At 34.5% G+C, this 15768-nt stretch overlaps 1 protein-coding gene and 1 pseudogene across 1 annotated transcript; one reads left to right on the plus strand and one right to left on the minus strand.

Moving 5' to 3' along the window:
* Positions 1–3671: 3671 nt before the first annotated feature.
* LOC145641626 (uncharacterized) lies at positions 3672–10389 on the plus strand. The gene is made up of 8 exons (XM_081692483.1): positions 3672–4258; positions 7406–7553; positions 7663–7813; positions 8007–8132; positions 8238–8318; positions 8917–9109; positions 9208–9478; positions 9798–10389. The coding sequence occupies exons 1-8, from the start codon at positions 4058–4060 to the stop codon at positions 10058–10060; spliced, it is 1434 nt and encodes a 477-aa protein (XP_081548609.1). The 5' UTR covers positions 3672–4057; the 3' UTR covers positions 10061–10389.
* Positions 10390–12663: 2274 nt separating this feature from the next.
* Positions 12664–14786, minus strand: LOC145642631 (UDP-glycosyltransferase 76C2 pseudogene; annotated as a pseudogene).
* Positions 14787–15768: the final 982 nt, after the last annotated feature.

Genomic DNA, 15768 nt, shown 5'->3' on the forward strand with positions numbered 1-15768 from the left:
CATATTAATGAGGGTAAAAAAGTAAATACACATTTTTCTACACATTTTTGTACATATTTTTAAAAGTATAGTTGGTAGCACACTATTCCTAAGAGTTATTTTCTACATTTTATAATGTAGGGATATGAAGAGGCTTGCTAAGGTGCTAGAGCTCTTGCATTTCAAGTATTTCGTAATCAAGGTCATTGCTTCCCTTAAAAAAAAAAAAAAAAAAAAAAAAAAAAAAAAAAAAAAAAATCCTAGAGCGACTCCTAAATCATTATGGCTTCTTCCTTGGTGGGTGGGCGATGTAATGATATCTATTGATTTATAGTAACAAAGGACTCATTCATATCATAGGCTAAAACGTTGAGGGGCCAATTAGACTTAAGAGAATTCAAATCAAATAAAGTGGAAAAGTACTTGAGAATTATTTGTTGAAAATGATCCTAATTCTCACAATATGACATCCTCATTCTTGTCCATCACCACCATTGTGATGTGGTTCGATTCAAGCGGCATATTTTCCCTTTTTTTAGTTGACACCGTTTGACCTTTTTACTATTCATACAACACGGTTTGATTAACTTTTGTGATTTATATATTACGATAAAACATGTTCATGTGGGATCTTGTTTGAATCGTTTCAATGTATATTTTATCAATATCCACTTTTTATAATTTTACAATGATGATAATTTGAGATATTAATCGTTAAAAACATGTGTTGGCAAGCATGATAATAGAAATGTGTCAATTAAAAAAAAAAAACAGAGAAACTATGTTTTAGTGTTAAAATTCTCTATAATAGTAGTAAAACACTATATTTTCCATAATAGTTTTGTTGATTTTAACCCCAGCTTAACAAGTCGCCTAATAAGTATGTAGTGACTCGTTAGGTTTATAAGTCGCACCTTATATACAGGTAACTCTAAATGTCTAACTTGTTAGAGTGATTTAATATATGACCACTACATAATAAGTCACCTAATACGTAAGACGCGATTCGATAGGTTGATTGTTACAATTACGTAGTATTTAAAATAGTTACAATCTCATTTTTCATACATATAACTTTGGCATAATGGTAAGAACTTCAACCTCCGAGGCAAAGAACCAGAGATCAAGCATGCAAAGTGTCAAACATTGACATTATATGAGCTAATAAAAACAGCTGGAAAAAATGTTGATTTTTTTACGTATCGCCTCTTAACACAAGCGACACAATAGATTAACCTATGGAGTCACCTCTTTCAATACAAGCAACATAATAGCTTAACATATAGAGTCACCTAACAACTAATAGCCAACTTATATAAAAGCTATCGACGAATCCTAAAGTTGGAATTTATTGTGTCGTTGGCTGTGGAGTCGCCTTTAGGCGACTCGTTAGGTCATTTACAAGGGACTCGATAGGAGCTTTTTGTAGCAGTGAATGTTACTTGCACACATGATTATGGTGGGGTTTATGTGAGTTTTGATGTTGAAGATATATGAAGTATGATATATATGATGGAGATTAACTAGTTGCTAATTAAAGAGGGTAAAGAATAGTGTGGCATACTCAAATGGGTGGTAAATTGGAAATAAAATCAAAAAATTGTGAGGTGGTTGTGGTTATGGTTGCATCATATGGCTGAACATGGTTAATGCCAATGGGGACGCAAAGATTATAGAGTTATGAAGCTGGATAGTTTGTTGATACTTTAATTTAAAAAATATAAATGTATTTGTTGAATTGCTTATAATTAATGCATGATACTATTATCTTATTTTTTAAGGGCCTATTCTCATAGATAGTTCAGTTCAGCTCTAAAAAGTTCAGTTTAGCTCCTAATTTCTTTCTCTTATAAAATATTCATTTCAGCTTTAATAAGTTCAATTCAGGGTTCAACTCATTTCAGTCAATGAGAACAAGCCCTAACACTTATTGAAATAGTAATTATACATTTTTGCATATAGTAGTAGTTTAGGTTCACACTCAAAGTTTAGCAAATATAAAAATGTTACCTTTAATGTAAATAGTCCACAAAGTTTCGCAGCTAGCAGATTAATCCTAAAGAAGTTTGAACACGGCATCTTGGAGAGTGAAAATTTAAAGCTGGAGGCCTAATATCACTATGCCAAAAGCTACACTTTAATTTAACTTTGAGATACTTAGTTTATGTACAAAATGTTGTAGAGGCCAAGAGTAAGTTTAAAAGCCACAAAGTTGGGCTGGCCCTCCACCAGCCCCCCTGGCTTCGCCCTTAATGCGGTATTAGTTGTTGGAATAAAGACGGGTTATAAAATCAGCAATGAAAAATTGCGTTGTGGTAGCTCATTGCCTGAAAACGGTATTCATCTATTTGTTCTCTAAGGTCAACACGTCGCTCTTCACACAAATGCACTCTTGCGTGAGAGCTTGGAGTTGCATGGACTTATGTCTATAAAGAACAGAAGGAATGTGTGCCTTTTCAATGAACACATATACTCTATAAGTCTACATATATAGAATGATAAGACATTAAGAACATACAAGATCTCTAAGAAATTGTAAATACCCGTAACTCCCAAATCAATGGGTTGAATAATAAGCAAAAATACTTAATGTAACGTCTTAACATCAAGTATAAATAATAGAGACATAAAAGAAAATAATTAATTAAACCCATTAAATGCAATAAAGCGATTTTTTTTTGAGAGAAATAAAGCAAAAGTTATAAGGAGTGGAAGAATAAAGATGACAACCAACGGTCAAAATGAACTATTATGTAGCGAGGCCGATCAAAGAACGAACATTGCCTTATCGATAGGGCAATGAATGTTTCCTTTAGGGTCTTAACGCACAACATTAGCTAAGCATGAAGCGATAAACACGAGATTACCTTTATATTATGTATCTTTAAAGGAAAATATTCAACAAATCTTCTTAAAAATGATATTTATGATTATTAGCACCAAACACATTTGATACTCGGTACAAAATATTCCATAAATTTCTCACATTATCTCTAAAAAATTACAGGTCTCTAAAGATAATTATTATATTTATTTTTATTGAACTAAAATAACATTACATTCCAATCTCATTTCTTAGATGATAGAAAATACCAAACAATTCATCTTCAAATAGGAAATAATCACAATATATCCATTCTCTCTCTGATATTTTGTACGGAGTATCATTATTATTTTCTTATACCATCGCTTCATAATCTTTCTTAATTTAGATTGAGTACATCTAGGCGTATAGAGCCTATGTGTTTTACATGCTTATAGGAGGGTATTTTGGGATTTGTAATTTTTTTCCCTCCTCATAATGGTACAGTGGTACATTTAATGTACCATTATGCATGTACTTTTTGCCATTAAATTTTGTACCATAACTTTATCTCATGTTTCCATTATTTACTAAAATATCATCCTATTTGTTACATTGGCACATAGGCCTTATGCGGCAATACTTCTCCATCTAGATTTTTATTGTAGGTTAAGGTTACCCTTACCATTTCCCCTCCAAGATTTTTGAAAAAATTTCACTTGAAATTATTTCACTTGAAATTTGAGCATATGATAGTCAAAAGGGTCATTATAAGTTCCCTACTTAAAAAAAAAATTCACCCCCAAAATTTGAAACCCAAATCTACTCTTTCTTTGTTCCTTGTTTTCTCTCTGTAAAATTTTTCCCCCTTTTTATAATTCTCTTCTCCCTCTCCCCACATTCTCCTGTCTTCTTCCTCAACGCAGGAGAGAGAGAGAGAGAGAGTAGAGAGTAGAGAGAGAAAGTAATCGACGCAAACTCTCCTTCTTCTTCACTGTTACTCAATCACTACTTCAATAAGAGAGAGAGAGGAAAAGGGTTGAAGAAGAAGAGGAAAAAAGCCCTAGATCCTGTTAAGTTGATTTTCATCTGGGGTTTGAAAAACTCATGCTTTTGATTTTGTTTTCTCTCTCTCAAGAATTAATTAAAAACCCTTTATTTTTCAACTAATTGGGTGTTCAATTTGATGCCGAATGTGGGTTTTTAGCTGCTAAAAGCTTGGGAATTTGTCGATTTTTCTGGGGTTTTGATATTCGAATTGTAGAGAGAGAAACAATGGATGGGAGAAGAATATCGGCGAGCCCTAGGCCTTGCAGCGTTCGACGAGTCGTGGCGAAGAAGCGGCCGAGAGGTGGTGGTGTTGATGGGTTTGTAAATAGTGTTAGGAAGCTTCAGAGGAGAGAGATTTGCTCTAAACGTGATCGTTCTTTTAGTATGAGTGATGCTCAAGAACGATTCCGTAATATTCGTTTGCAGGTTAGGGTTTTCTCGCTGTTTTCCCCCAATTTTACGGTATTTGGTATCTTATTCTGGTCTTGCATTTGTTTTCTTGCGTTTGATTTAAGCTTATCAGCATGATGAAACCCTAATTTTGTTTTGTTTTGTTTGTTTGAGGGTTGAAAACCTAAATTTGCAATTGGGTTTTCTTATATTACTTGATTTGCTGTGTTAGGGTTTGTGGAAAGTTGTGTTTGTATTTGTGGATTACATAATTTAACTGAGTTAGTTGAATTTAAACTTGGGTTTCAATGGAGGAGATTTGTATGGTTTTGAATTGGGGTTCGGAGTGTATGGTGTTGTAGGATAGAATATGGTAGTGGTAAGATGAAATGTGAGAGTAAATCGTGTGAGGGATGAAGTATTGTTAGGGATTTACAGGTTTGAAGATCGTGGTCGTTGTCCATGTATTCTTTGGGTAGCTGTGTCTGATGTTGGATCTTTTATGGGAACGTTGATTTTCTACTCAATTAAATAAAACAAATATGAGCTCGAGGAAAGGTAGTAGCGTGAGTAGGTAATGTATCTGAAAATTGTATGAGCTTTGGTGTGGATTATGATATGATTTGAGGATAAGAGGTGGAGTCATTGTGGATTTTGGTACGAAAGCCCAAATTTAGCATTTTTCAGTGGTGTTTTAGAGAAAGGAGGACCTTTTTCTTAAAATGTTCTTAAGCTAAAAGGGAATAAGGAGTTTACTGGAAGTCTGGGATTGGTCGGGACATATTTCAGATGAAGGGAATGAATCACCTTTCTTATATGGATTTTCTCTTTCAATAACCTTGCTGAAAGTGGGAAAAAAGTGGGAAAAAAGTGAGATATAATAGTAATTTTTGGGGTGATTGGTTCATGATAAGTTGAAAGGGTTACATAATAATCAGTTGAGCAAAGTATTATTCATTCTTAATCAATATCCTAACAGAAGCAGCTGGCTGCAGAGTAGTTGAATTACCTTATATGATCCCATCTCGTAAAGGTTGGAGGAGGAACATATTTGTGGATACGAAATAATCACTTTTGGTTCATGTAGCCCAGTAGCCCACCCTACTTATGGGATTATTGATTGATCCCATCTCTCATTTGAGGGGAGATTATATATGTGGTTCTTTCAAGATATGTAGTTTTCTTTTGCACCTACCACTTATTGTAATTGCTATCTTTCTATGTGGTATATTTGCAGATTCAAGACACCAAATAGTGGAGAATAAAGTTTTCAAATGTGTTCTCAGTCTCTCTCTTGCTTTTTATCCCCTTCCCTTTCCTCTCCTTATCGATTCCGGGGGAGTACATTAAACTGTAGGAAGAGGGAAACTTATTTCTGTTTTGCTTCGTAGTTGCTAATTAGATTTCCTCATTTCCTAAATTTGTTTTAAATTTTTGGAAACTTATGTTTTTGGCGTTTCTTTTTTTCATTTCCATAGGAATTGGGAATTGAATATGTTTAATTAGATTTTTTTTAACCTCTAGTTACTTTGTTAAACTAGATTTCTTCTTTTCCTACATTTTGTTTTTACATTCTTGGAAATTTTTGTTTCTTGTGCTTCTTGATTTTGATTTCCATTTACATGTTACATTGATGGTCATCAAAGTAATACGTGATACAGAGTGGATGTCTTGATTGGGCCAGAAATTTACCTCATGGTGTGAATCATTGCATTGGTATTTTGACAAAATCTACCTTTTAAGTTTCCTTGTTTTTGTGTAAGTGAAATGTAGGTTTAAGTATGATATATGTGACCTTTGAAATTTGAATTAGTTTTAGTTTGGATGGCATTTTACATGAGTCCACTATACAGTTGGTGCTCATCTGTATTGGAACTAAAAAGCAAATGCACCTTATGTCCTTATGCTTTCCATGAAGTCTAAGTGTTTAACTGTGACTCTAAAGGTGATGGTTAAATTTTTTACTGGCTATGATAGCTTGCTTTTGCATTTACAGTTTGCTTTAAGTGGAAGATAATTATGTCTTCCTTGCTGATTAATTTGAAGGTCTAAAGGTTTGGAAGCATTTAAGAAAAGGAATTTTACAGATTTTATCTAACATGGCCTGTAGTTATTACTCTGTATTACTGTATATGATGTTGAGGATATAGTTGATTACATGTGTACTTTGCCCTTGTTTCATTGAGTGATAAGATGAGGGATGATGCCTTGAAATACCAGAGATAAACTGATAGTTAGAGTATAAGGTTGTAAGGAAAGAGGACAATGGAGTGGGAAGGGTAATATCTTTGGCATTGCACCTCACTTGGAAATAAAACTCTGTTCAATTTTCAGGAATATACTTCTGTGTTGAAAATTCAAAATAATTTGGTGGTCATTTCACATTATATAGTTTGATCCATGTCCTCCGTTCTGAATGTTAATCAACTTTTATATCATCATAATTTTTTTTCCTTCTTTATTTAAGAAAATAATTGTCCTAGGGTAGATACTGGGCAATGCAATGGGTGGGTTAGCTACCTTCGTGATGAGAAGTACGGAGTATGCAGTTGTTGACAAGTAATGAAACAGTTCTATCAAGGTTCCTTTCATTTAAGAGTTCAGATCTTCTTGTTGATCTTCCATTCTGCTCTTCCTAGCTTTTGATCATTAAGTTTTTTTTTTTCCTAAATCTATTTTGGCAAGTTTTTCTCTTGTTGATTTAGTTTGGCCACTTCTATTGGATTGCTAAATAAGTTAGTGAGACCAATTTTGCTCCTTGCTTTCAAATCTTAAATCTCTTGTTGGATTGGCTCAATCAGCTGGCCAGTTGCTGTCACCTTTTTGTTTATCGTTACCCGATGCTAAAAGTAGGATATGTATGCGTTGGGTAATGGTAAAGCAAAAGCACTTCATCTTAATCTTAACCATAGTCATGCGCCAATTTTAACTAAAAAAATCTTTGACTGTTTGTTGCTACTTACATAGAAAACAAAATTTATTACATGGGATTTTGTTAGAATCGTTACAATGTGTGGTATCCAAGTATCGAATATTCACAGCTTACATTTGTACATTATTAAATATATATAGTCGATTAGTGGTGGTCAAACATGTGTCGGAGACCGCCCAAAAAGCAAGCAAGTTTAAATCTATTAAAAATATCATTTCCCTGTATCTAAGCCTTTTTTTGTTTTGCTACAGGAAGAGTATGACACACATGATCCAAAAGGTCACTGTCCTACAATATTGCCTTTTCTCAGGAAGAGATCTAAAATTATTGAAATTGTTGCAGCGCATGACATTGTCTTTGCTCTTGCTCAGTCCGGTATCTGCGCAGCTTTTAGCCGAGGTCAGTGGCTGGAATCTGGTGGTCAACTTTCTGTAAATATTATTGGTCTATTGATTGAAAAGTGTGCTTGATTGTTGGATTGGTCAATGATGGGTGCTTTTGATTGCAGAAACCAACCAGAGAATATGTTTTCTGAATGTTAGCCCAGATGAAGTTATAAGAAGTTTATTCTACAACAAAAATAATGATTCTCTTATCACAGTTTCAGTATACGCATCTGACAATTTCAGTTCCTTGAAATGCAGAACGACTAGGATTGAGTGCGTAAACTTTTAATCTTTTCAGATCTCTTTTGATTTATGAGTTTCTGCGAGGTGTTAAAATAGTTATAACCAAGGCAAAAAAAAACTATAGAGTTACCTTCCTTTCTCTTTTCCTGATTTAGTTTAGTAGTTTGTCTATCAACAAGCTCTCCCATTTGATCATGATAAATTGTTTGTTAAAATTGTCCAGATATATAAAGAGAGGAAAACCAGATGCTGGGTTTGCTCTTTTTGAGTCTGAGTCGCTAAAGTGGCCTGGATTTGTGGAGTTTGATGATGTAAATGGAAAGGTCCTCACATATTCTGCTCAGGATAGGTAACTTTTGATGATTGGGTTTTTAATATTTTATGGTTGAATTTGATCATTCTAGCCCTTGTGTTCATTGTGAATCATAGACTGATATATGTTAAACATTTTCAGTGTTTACAAGGTTTTTGACTTGAAGAACTATACTATGCTGTATTCCATTTCTGACAAAAATGTTCAAGAGATTAAGATTAGGTAATTTTTCCTTCTTGCAATGATAATTTTTCTCTTATGTGAATCTTTCTGGCTTGATAACCATAACTTGACAATATGTTTGTAATTTATTGATCTGCGATCCTTATTATTAATTAATCTATCAAGTATTAGTTTTTTGCTTTTTTGCCAGCGAGTTTCATATTTAGTTTTATGCTTTGGCTGCTGAAAAGAGTAAAATGAAAAGTGGTTGCAACTCCCTTTTTATGCTTGCCTGAAGTTGGTGAACATAGAATCAAGTTTATTATAGAGTAAAATGTGAATTAGTTAAGGCTGCCTTCATCTATTTGTGATTTGATAATGCTTTTGGCAAAAGATGATTATAGTACATTGGCTTAATTTATATCTTATCAATCAATTTAATCCTGCTCTCTAAGGTGAATCAAAGCAATTGCTGTTAAAGCATATTAAAATCTTGATTTCCCTCTCATGTTATATGTTTTATTGCTTGTCAATGTGAATGTTGTTGGATTTATTATGTTTCAGCATGTTGATTTCCTTCTGCTTATGTAGCTGACATGCTTTGCTCGTTTTCTTGTATGCATTGATCTTCACGTGTCCTTCCTGTTCCTATAAACAGCCCAGGGATCATGCTACTGATATTTACCAAAAATACCAGCCATGTTCCGTTGAAAATACTGTCCATTGAGGATGGTACTGTTCTGAAATCATTTAATCATCTGATTCATCGTAATAAAAAGGTGGACTTCATCGAACAATTCAATGAAAAGCTTCTTGTCAAGCAGGAAAATGAGAATCTTCAGATTCTTGATGTAAAAATCTCTGACTTGTTTTTTTTTTTTTTAATTAATATTATCTTATATAGAAACCATATTATTTATGTCTAATGGTATGCTGCCACTGTTTGCAGGTACGGAACTCTGAGTTAACTGAAGTCAGTAAAACCGACTTTATGACCCCATCTGCTTTTATATTTCTGTACGAGAACCAGTTATTCTTGACATTTAGGAATAGAACTGTTGCTGTGTGGAACTTCCGTGGTGAGCTTGTCACTTCCTTTGAGGACCACCTCTTATGGCATCCTGACTGCAATACAAACAACATATATATCACAAGTGACCAAGATCTTATTATTTCCTACTGCAAGGCAGATTCTGATGATCCCTTGTCAGAAGGAAATGGTAAAACCTCTAAATCTTTTTCTGATGCTTATGGTTTATACAGTATTGAAATTTTTTAGAATTGAGAAATTGACAGCGCATTATACTTTCCGTGAAACATGATAGACAATGAACTTGATTATTGCCTGTACATGTTGAGTGTTTTTTGGTTAATTGTTGGCAAGTATCATTTATTGGTTGCACGCACATGCTCTCATAGGAAGATCCACATGTTTCTTCGGGAATGCCTATTGCTGTGATGTCTTAGACTAGTGTGCTAAAATTATCTTTTGAAATTTTCGGATGTCTTGATATGCTCTAACCATAATATGTCTTGCAGCTGGTTCTATTAATGTGAGTAATATCTTGACCGGAAAATGCCTTGCAAAAATAAGAGCAGATAACTGCTCAAATTTGGAAGATGATTGTAGTAGCAGTAGCAGTAGTAGTGGTAGCTCTTCAAAGAAGCGAGTAAAAGCTTCAAGGATAAGGAGTACGCCCGCAGAGGCTTTGGAAGACATCACAGCTCTCTTTTATGATGAAGAGCGCAATGAGATATATACTGGAAACAGGCACGGCCTTGTACATGTATGGTCCAACTGAGGGTTGTATCTTCATATCATCTCTGCCTTCCAAAATTGAAGGCCGTTCTTTTGAAACCCAAGTCTTGTGTCATTTTAATGTTTCCCTGGACTTGTATTATTAATTGTCTGTAACAATGCTTCAGTTTTTATTTCTTTTTTTTTTTTATTTTTTTTTTTTGTTTTTCGAGTGCCCCTACCACTTGTGCTTCTGCTTTCACTATTTAGTGATACTGCTGAAGCGCGAGGGTTCAAAGATGTAGACCCGTCTAATCTACTTGTAGTTATTGGTGAGTTGTTTCTAATGAAGTTCGAGTAATTGGAAGTGAGTTGCCATCTTTGAAGTACTAATGGTAGAGGCTTGTCTATGTTCTACACAACTCTCTCTTTGTTCCGAGGTGATGCTAAGATTCAGATTAGAAGTAACTGTGCTCTAGTGTGTCTAACTGTCCTCATAGGCTCACAACCTATCCTCTTAAATATACTTTAATTATACGGTAAGGGTGGATTAAGCTATCTTAAGCACAATTTAAAAATTAAATAACTTCAATTGTATACCAGAAAAACTCTCTTTTGCTTACATTTTGTAATACATGGTTAAAGAAGAGTGCGAGTAGAGTATTTAGACTATTCAAAAAAAAAAGTCGGGTATTTAGAAGTACAAACACTACAATAATAAAAGAACGGAAGAAGTATACAAGGGTATTGGTGACGTGACTGACGTCTATACTCTCTAGTGTCACTGGGTGGAGAATCAACGATCATGTGTTCATATGCGTGCAGGTAAAGGCTACACATATAATTGTTGTATGTGGTCCCTACATACAACTCTAATTTAATTTATATTTGACTTCTAATTTTCTCCTCTTTTCTGATGATGAGTCAAATTTCTAATGGTGTTGTATGTAGGGACAACATATAATGATTGTATGTGTATTAGCTCTTTATGCATGCACCATGACACCATGTCCATGTTTTCAGTGAGTTGTTTTCATTACATTTTTATGTTCTGTCAACGATAGACTTCAAAGAACATGAAATGTATGTAAATAAAATGGCTGTTAAGATTCTATAAAATACAACTCTTTTTCTTTAATTTGATGATACGTGTAAAAGAACACAATTCAATTTTACTCCTTCCGTCCCTAAATTACATTTCTCCTTTCTATTTTGGGTATTCCAAAATTACATTCCACCTTTCTATTTGTAGTAATTTTTTTTTTTTTTTTTTTCTAAATATCCCAAATACACTCTCTTTTTCAGTTGTACTTTTAATGTAATTAATGTATTTACATTCCACTTTTAATGTTTGGTTGACTAATGTACTTTTTCAGCATTTAATTTTTAATCATTGTGCCAAATTACAATAAATATGATTGGTTAAAAAATTTTCAATTAGGAGAATGTGATTGGTCCTTATTTTTTGCAAAGGATTAATGATATGTCATGAGTAATCACTAATCTATCTTTGTTTTACTTAAAAACATTATTTAATGTTTTGTACTTCCTCCGTTCTTTATTACTTGACCCGCTTTGACTTTTACACTGTTCACAATCCCTCCTTTGACCGTCATTTGTTAATAATATGTAAGGAAAAGTATATTCATGTATGATCTCTTTGGATTCGTCTCAATAAGTACTATCATAATATATAACTTTTATAATTTTTACCTATGGAGAATTAAAGTTATTGGTCGTTAAAGTTTTGCATTGACAAGCGTGATAAAAGAAACAGGTCAAGTAAAATAGAACAGAGGAAGTACTTCCCATTGCATTATCTAATTATTGTTATTTGTCCTATTCCATCCTCCTTAATTCCCGCGTAAATTTCCAAACAGGAATGTAATATGTTTAAAAGATTTTAAGAGCAACTAGACGAACATAGTACTATTTACTTGTTACTTCGTATCAAAGAAAAATATATATATATATAGTATGTACTTCAGTTCTAAATCTAAGTACTACGTATATCCTTTTCATTTGTAAATACTTGTAACAATTTCTACATGTAATTCTAGGAAAGCTTGTTTTACATGAAAATGGAGAAATTAACATGCAAGTGAAATTTATGTTGATACTTATGACTTGTGTAGTAGATATACTGTTTTCTATTCATCATGTGTGAGTTGCCCCTTAGGATTAGGGGTAGCGCCCGAGTGTAATTTCACCATTGGCTCAGGTTATCCATGAATCGATTACCATGCACCATTAAAATTCCTACGAATCACTTTTTTTTTATTTCATGTGACATGAGACCCTCCACTAACTCTTTAGCCTTCTATTAAATTTTTTGTTCTTATTTTTTCACTATCTACCAAAGAGAACAAGTACGCTATTATCTACTAGCGCCGTAGTGCGTCCAAGCCTAAAAGGACAATAATTTGAGGGAGACCAATTCTTGTAGCTCATACACTACAAACTTTTTTAACAGTAAACATAAACATACAAAAAATTTATATGAACTTACTAGATTCAATTCCAATTCAATGGTTTATTATGTAAAGTTTTCTTCATTCGACGAGGCTGTTAAAATGGTGTGTACATAACATTATAGCAATGAGAGTTTTGACAAGTACAGAGGACAGAAGAACAGAGGAAATATAGTTAAAATGGTATAGTACATGATTAGAATGACATAAGATAGTTGGTGAGATTTTCCAAGGATTTGTAAGAGGAGCCTCCTTTTATCACTGCAAGAGTTGCCTTTTCTTTCAGAGCTCTGACTCTACTTCTCATTGCTTGTCCATCTTCTTCCACCATCAGTTTTCTGACTGCTTTCGCGATTTCACCCCTTTCAATCCCCTTGTCTAGCTCCATTCCGATCCTCCAATTGTCGCATACGTGCCTCGTGTTTATATCTTGATCAGCAAAGAAAGGCAGGCAAAGCATTGGTACACCTTCACTAATGCTTTCCATGATCGAGTTCCATCCACAATGTGTTAAGAAACCTCCTACTGCAGGATGGGCTAAAACTTGTTGTTGAGATGCCCAGTTGACTATATTACCCCTTTGACATATTGTGTCTGAGTAATCCTCTGGTAAGGGGAGTGGATCAGTCTCATTTGATCCCTCAATCGAGCCACGACGAACAACCCACAGGAAAGGCTGCTTGCTGTTGGCTAACCCACAGGCTAACTCTACAAAATCGGCTTTAGTCACTTGTACCATGCTCCCAAAACTAACATAGAGGACTGACTTAGGGGGTTGTGTGTCTAGCCATGAAATGGATGTATGGTCTTGTGTCCATATGCTTGCTTGATGAAAACTCGGCGAGTTTTTGTGTATTGGACCAAGTGTAAAGATAGGGATGGGAAGGGCTTGGTGAACTCTTGTTATGTAAAAATGTTCAAGTTCGTCAAAAGTGTTGCAGATGATTCCTTGAGTATTCTCCATTTCTCTAATTATATCAACCAAGAGGTTATATTTTGATTCTTGAGGTAGGTCTTTCACTTTGAGAGGGGGAAGCTCTGGTACTGGTTCATCTGACTTAGACTCTGAATCATATTTTTGTGTGTGAGATAGACTTAGATAAATAATGAAAGAAAAGGAATGTAATAAGGATTTCATTTGCTAGTTGTTAGTGCATTGGATTTCAATAAAGTACAAATTGATTGCATTGACATGTAAAAATTCCAAGTAATAATGCATTTAGTAAAGTACATCAACACGTGTGTGGCCAGGGTGTTGCCCTGGGTTGTTCGTTATCATATTATAGTATTTACACGTGTGGATAGGTAATTTTGGACATATTTTTTTTGTCTTTATTGATTATTTGTAAGCCTTCTGTTATTTTAGCTTGGCTTTTGTCATGTTTCATAATTTTGTAAGTTTAAATTTGATCTTTCTCATATTATCTCGAATGATTCCTTAACAGATACAAAGTACTATAATAAACGAAAGATTACGTTGGTATGTATGGATATATAGTGAAAGATTACGTTTGTAACTAGTAGAATTTGAAATAGAATATTGCCAAGGCAAAGCTAAGGTTAGTACCTTGGAGAGGGTAGTAGCCCTTTTCTCGTAGCAACGGCAGTGAATGATAAACATAAAAGCTAGACATGCTAGCACACCTGAGCACAATCCTGGGAAGGCCGAAGCTAGTGGCAACAGACTTTGTGAATGACCACATAGGATCTGTAATAAGGCAAGCGACGGGGTCCTTGCTCAAAATCCGGGATATGCAATTTCTGAATGGTTCTGAGCAGTTTGTGTTTAGGGTGGCTAGGATGGTGGTGTGATTACATGGTCCGAAAGTGGCATTATCAGGCAAGCCATCATCGTCAAGGAGGTGGAACGTGAAGTGTGGGAATAGAGTAGGATCAAGAGCCCTATATTTAGCTTGGATTATGGTTATTGAGAAACCTTTTACGTGGAGTAGAGTGGCTAGATGGAACATCGGTGCAACATGGCTTTGCAAGGGTAGAGAGAATAAGACTAATCTTACCCCCTTCTGTGTTGCTCCCTGTTTCGGAACTTTGGGTATTATCTGAGACATTAGGTCGGATCAAAAGTTGGTTGCTCTGTAATATACCAAGAAATGGTTACGGTTATTTATAGAAGATTCAGAATCCTAAACTTTGGTAGCAACGTCTGATGGATTTATCTTAGAAGTTTTGGCAGTTGGAATTATCAATTACATTTGAAAGAAGCCAAATGCAGAAGAATCCATGCATGTATTGTAGCACTAATAAAACAAAACATGTGAATTTATGCATGGGATTGAACAGCTGGTTTTTTTTTTTTTTTTTTTTCAAAATTCTGCATCTCATCAGCTTCTCCCCTACCATGCACTGGTCATCTGGTCCCTTGATTTGGAACTTGTGTAAAAAAAAAAACAGGCTTTCCTAAGTTTGAATTTGAACTTTACTTTTATATTTTTCTGCAAAAAAATCCCTCATTCTCCCTGCAGCTGTCACCTCTTTCTCTTCCCGAATCCGGCCAAAACAAGGGGCATATGAGTTTCAGATAGCAATATCAGCAAACATACCAGAATTTCGGTTCAAAATAACAGAAAGTATAAACGAACATACTAAATTCTAATTCCATGGTTGTGAAAGTTTTCTTCATTTAGCAAGGCTGTTAAAATGGTGTGTAATATGGTTACTATATCACTGTGAGCTTTGACATTTACATAAGACAGAAAAACAGAACTGCCCATCACTGCAGTCATTTCTAATTTATGTCTACTTTCATCGTGATTTCTTGGACAATGGTAATTTCTTAGCACCAGCTTCAAATCCCTTGTCAACCATAACATCCCGATAGTATAATGCCATCGATAAGTTATTCTTGTGAATAAATGTTCTAACAATATTATCATAGGTTTCACTATTGGGATAGCAGCCTTTTTCCTCCATTTCAGTCAGTAACTGAATTGCTTCACTCATAAGCCCTTTCTTGCAGAAGGCATTGATCATTATATTGAACGTTTTAACATCAGCATCCAAACCCTTGACTGCAAGATCAGATAACAACTTCGACATATCATCATATCGTTCGGCCTTACACAAGCTGTCAAGTAGGATATTGTAGATGGTGATATCAGGCTGAACACCCTTTCTTTCCATACCTTTCAACATTCCCATTGCCATATCAGTACTATCACTTTTGCATAAGCCATCAAACAACGAAGCATAGGTGACAACATTTGGAGGAATGCCACGATCTTGCATTTTAGAGAAAACATTACGTGCAATCCTGAGTTTTTTCGCTTTACACAGGCCATTG

Source organism: Chenopodium album, chromosome 8, assembly GCF_948465745.1.
Source record: "Chenopodium album chromosome 8, dcCheAlbu1.1, whole genome shotgun sequence".
Lineage (NCBI taxonomy): Eukaryota > Viridiplantae > Streptophyta > Magnoliopsida > Caryophyllales > Amaranthaceae > Chenopodium > Chenopodium album.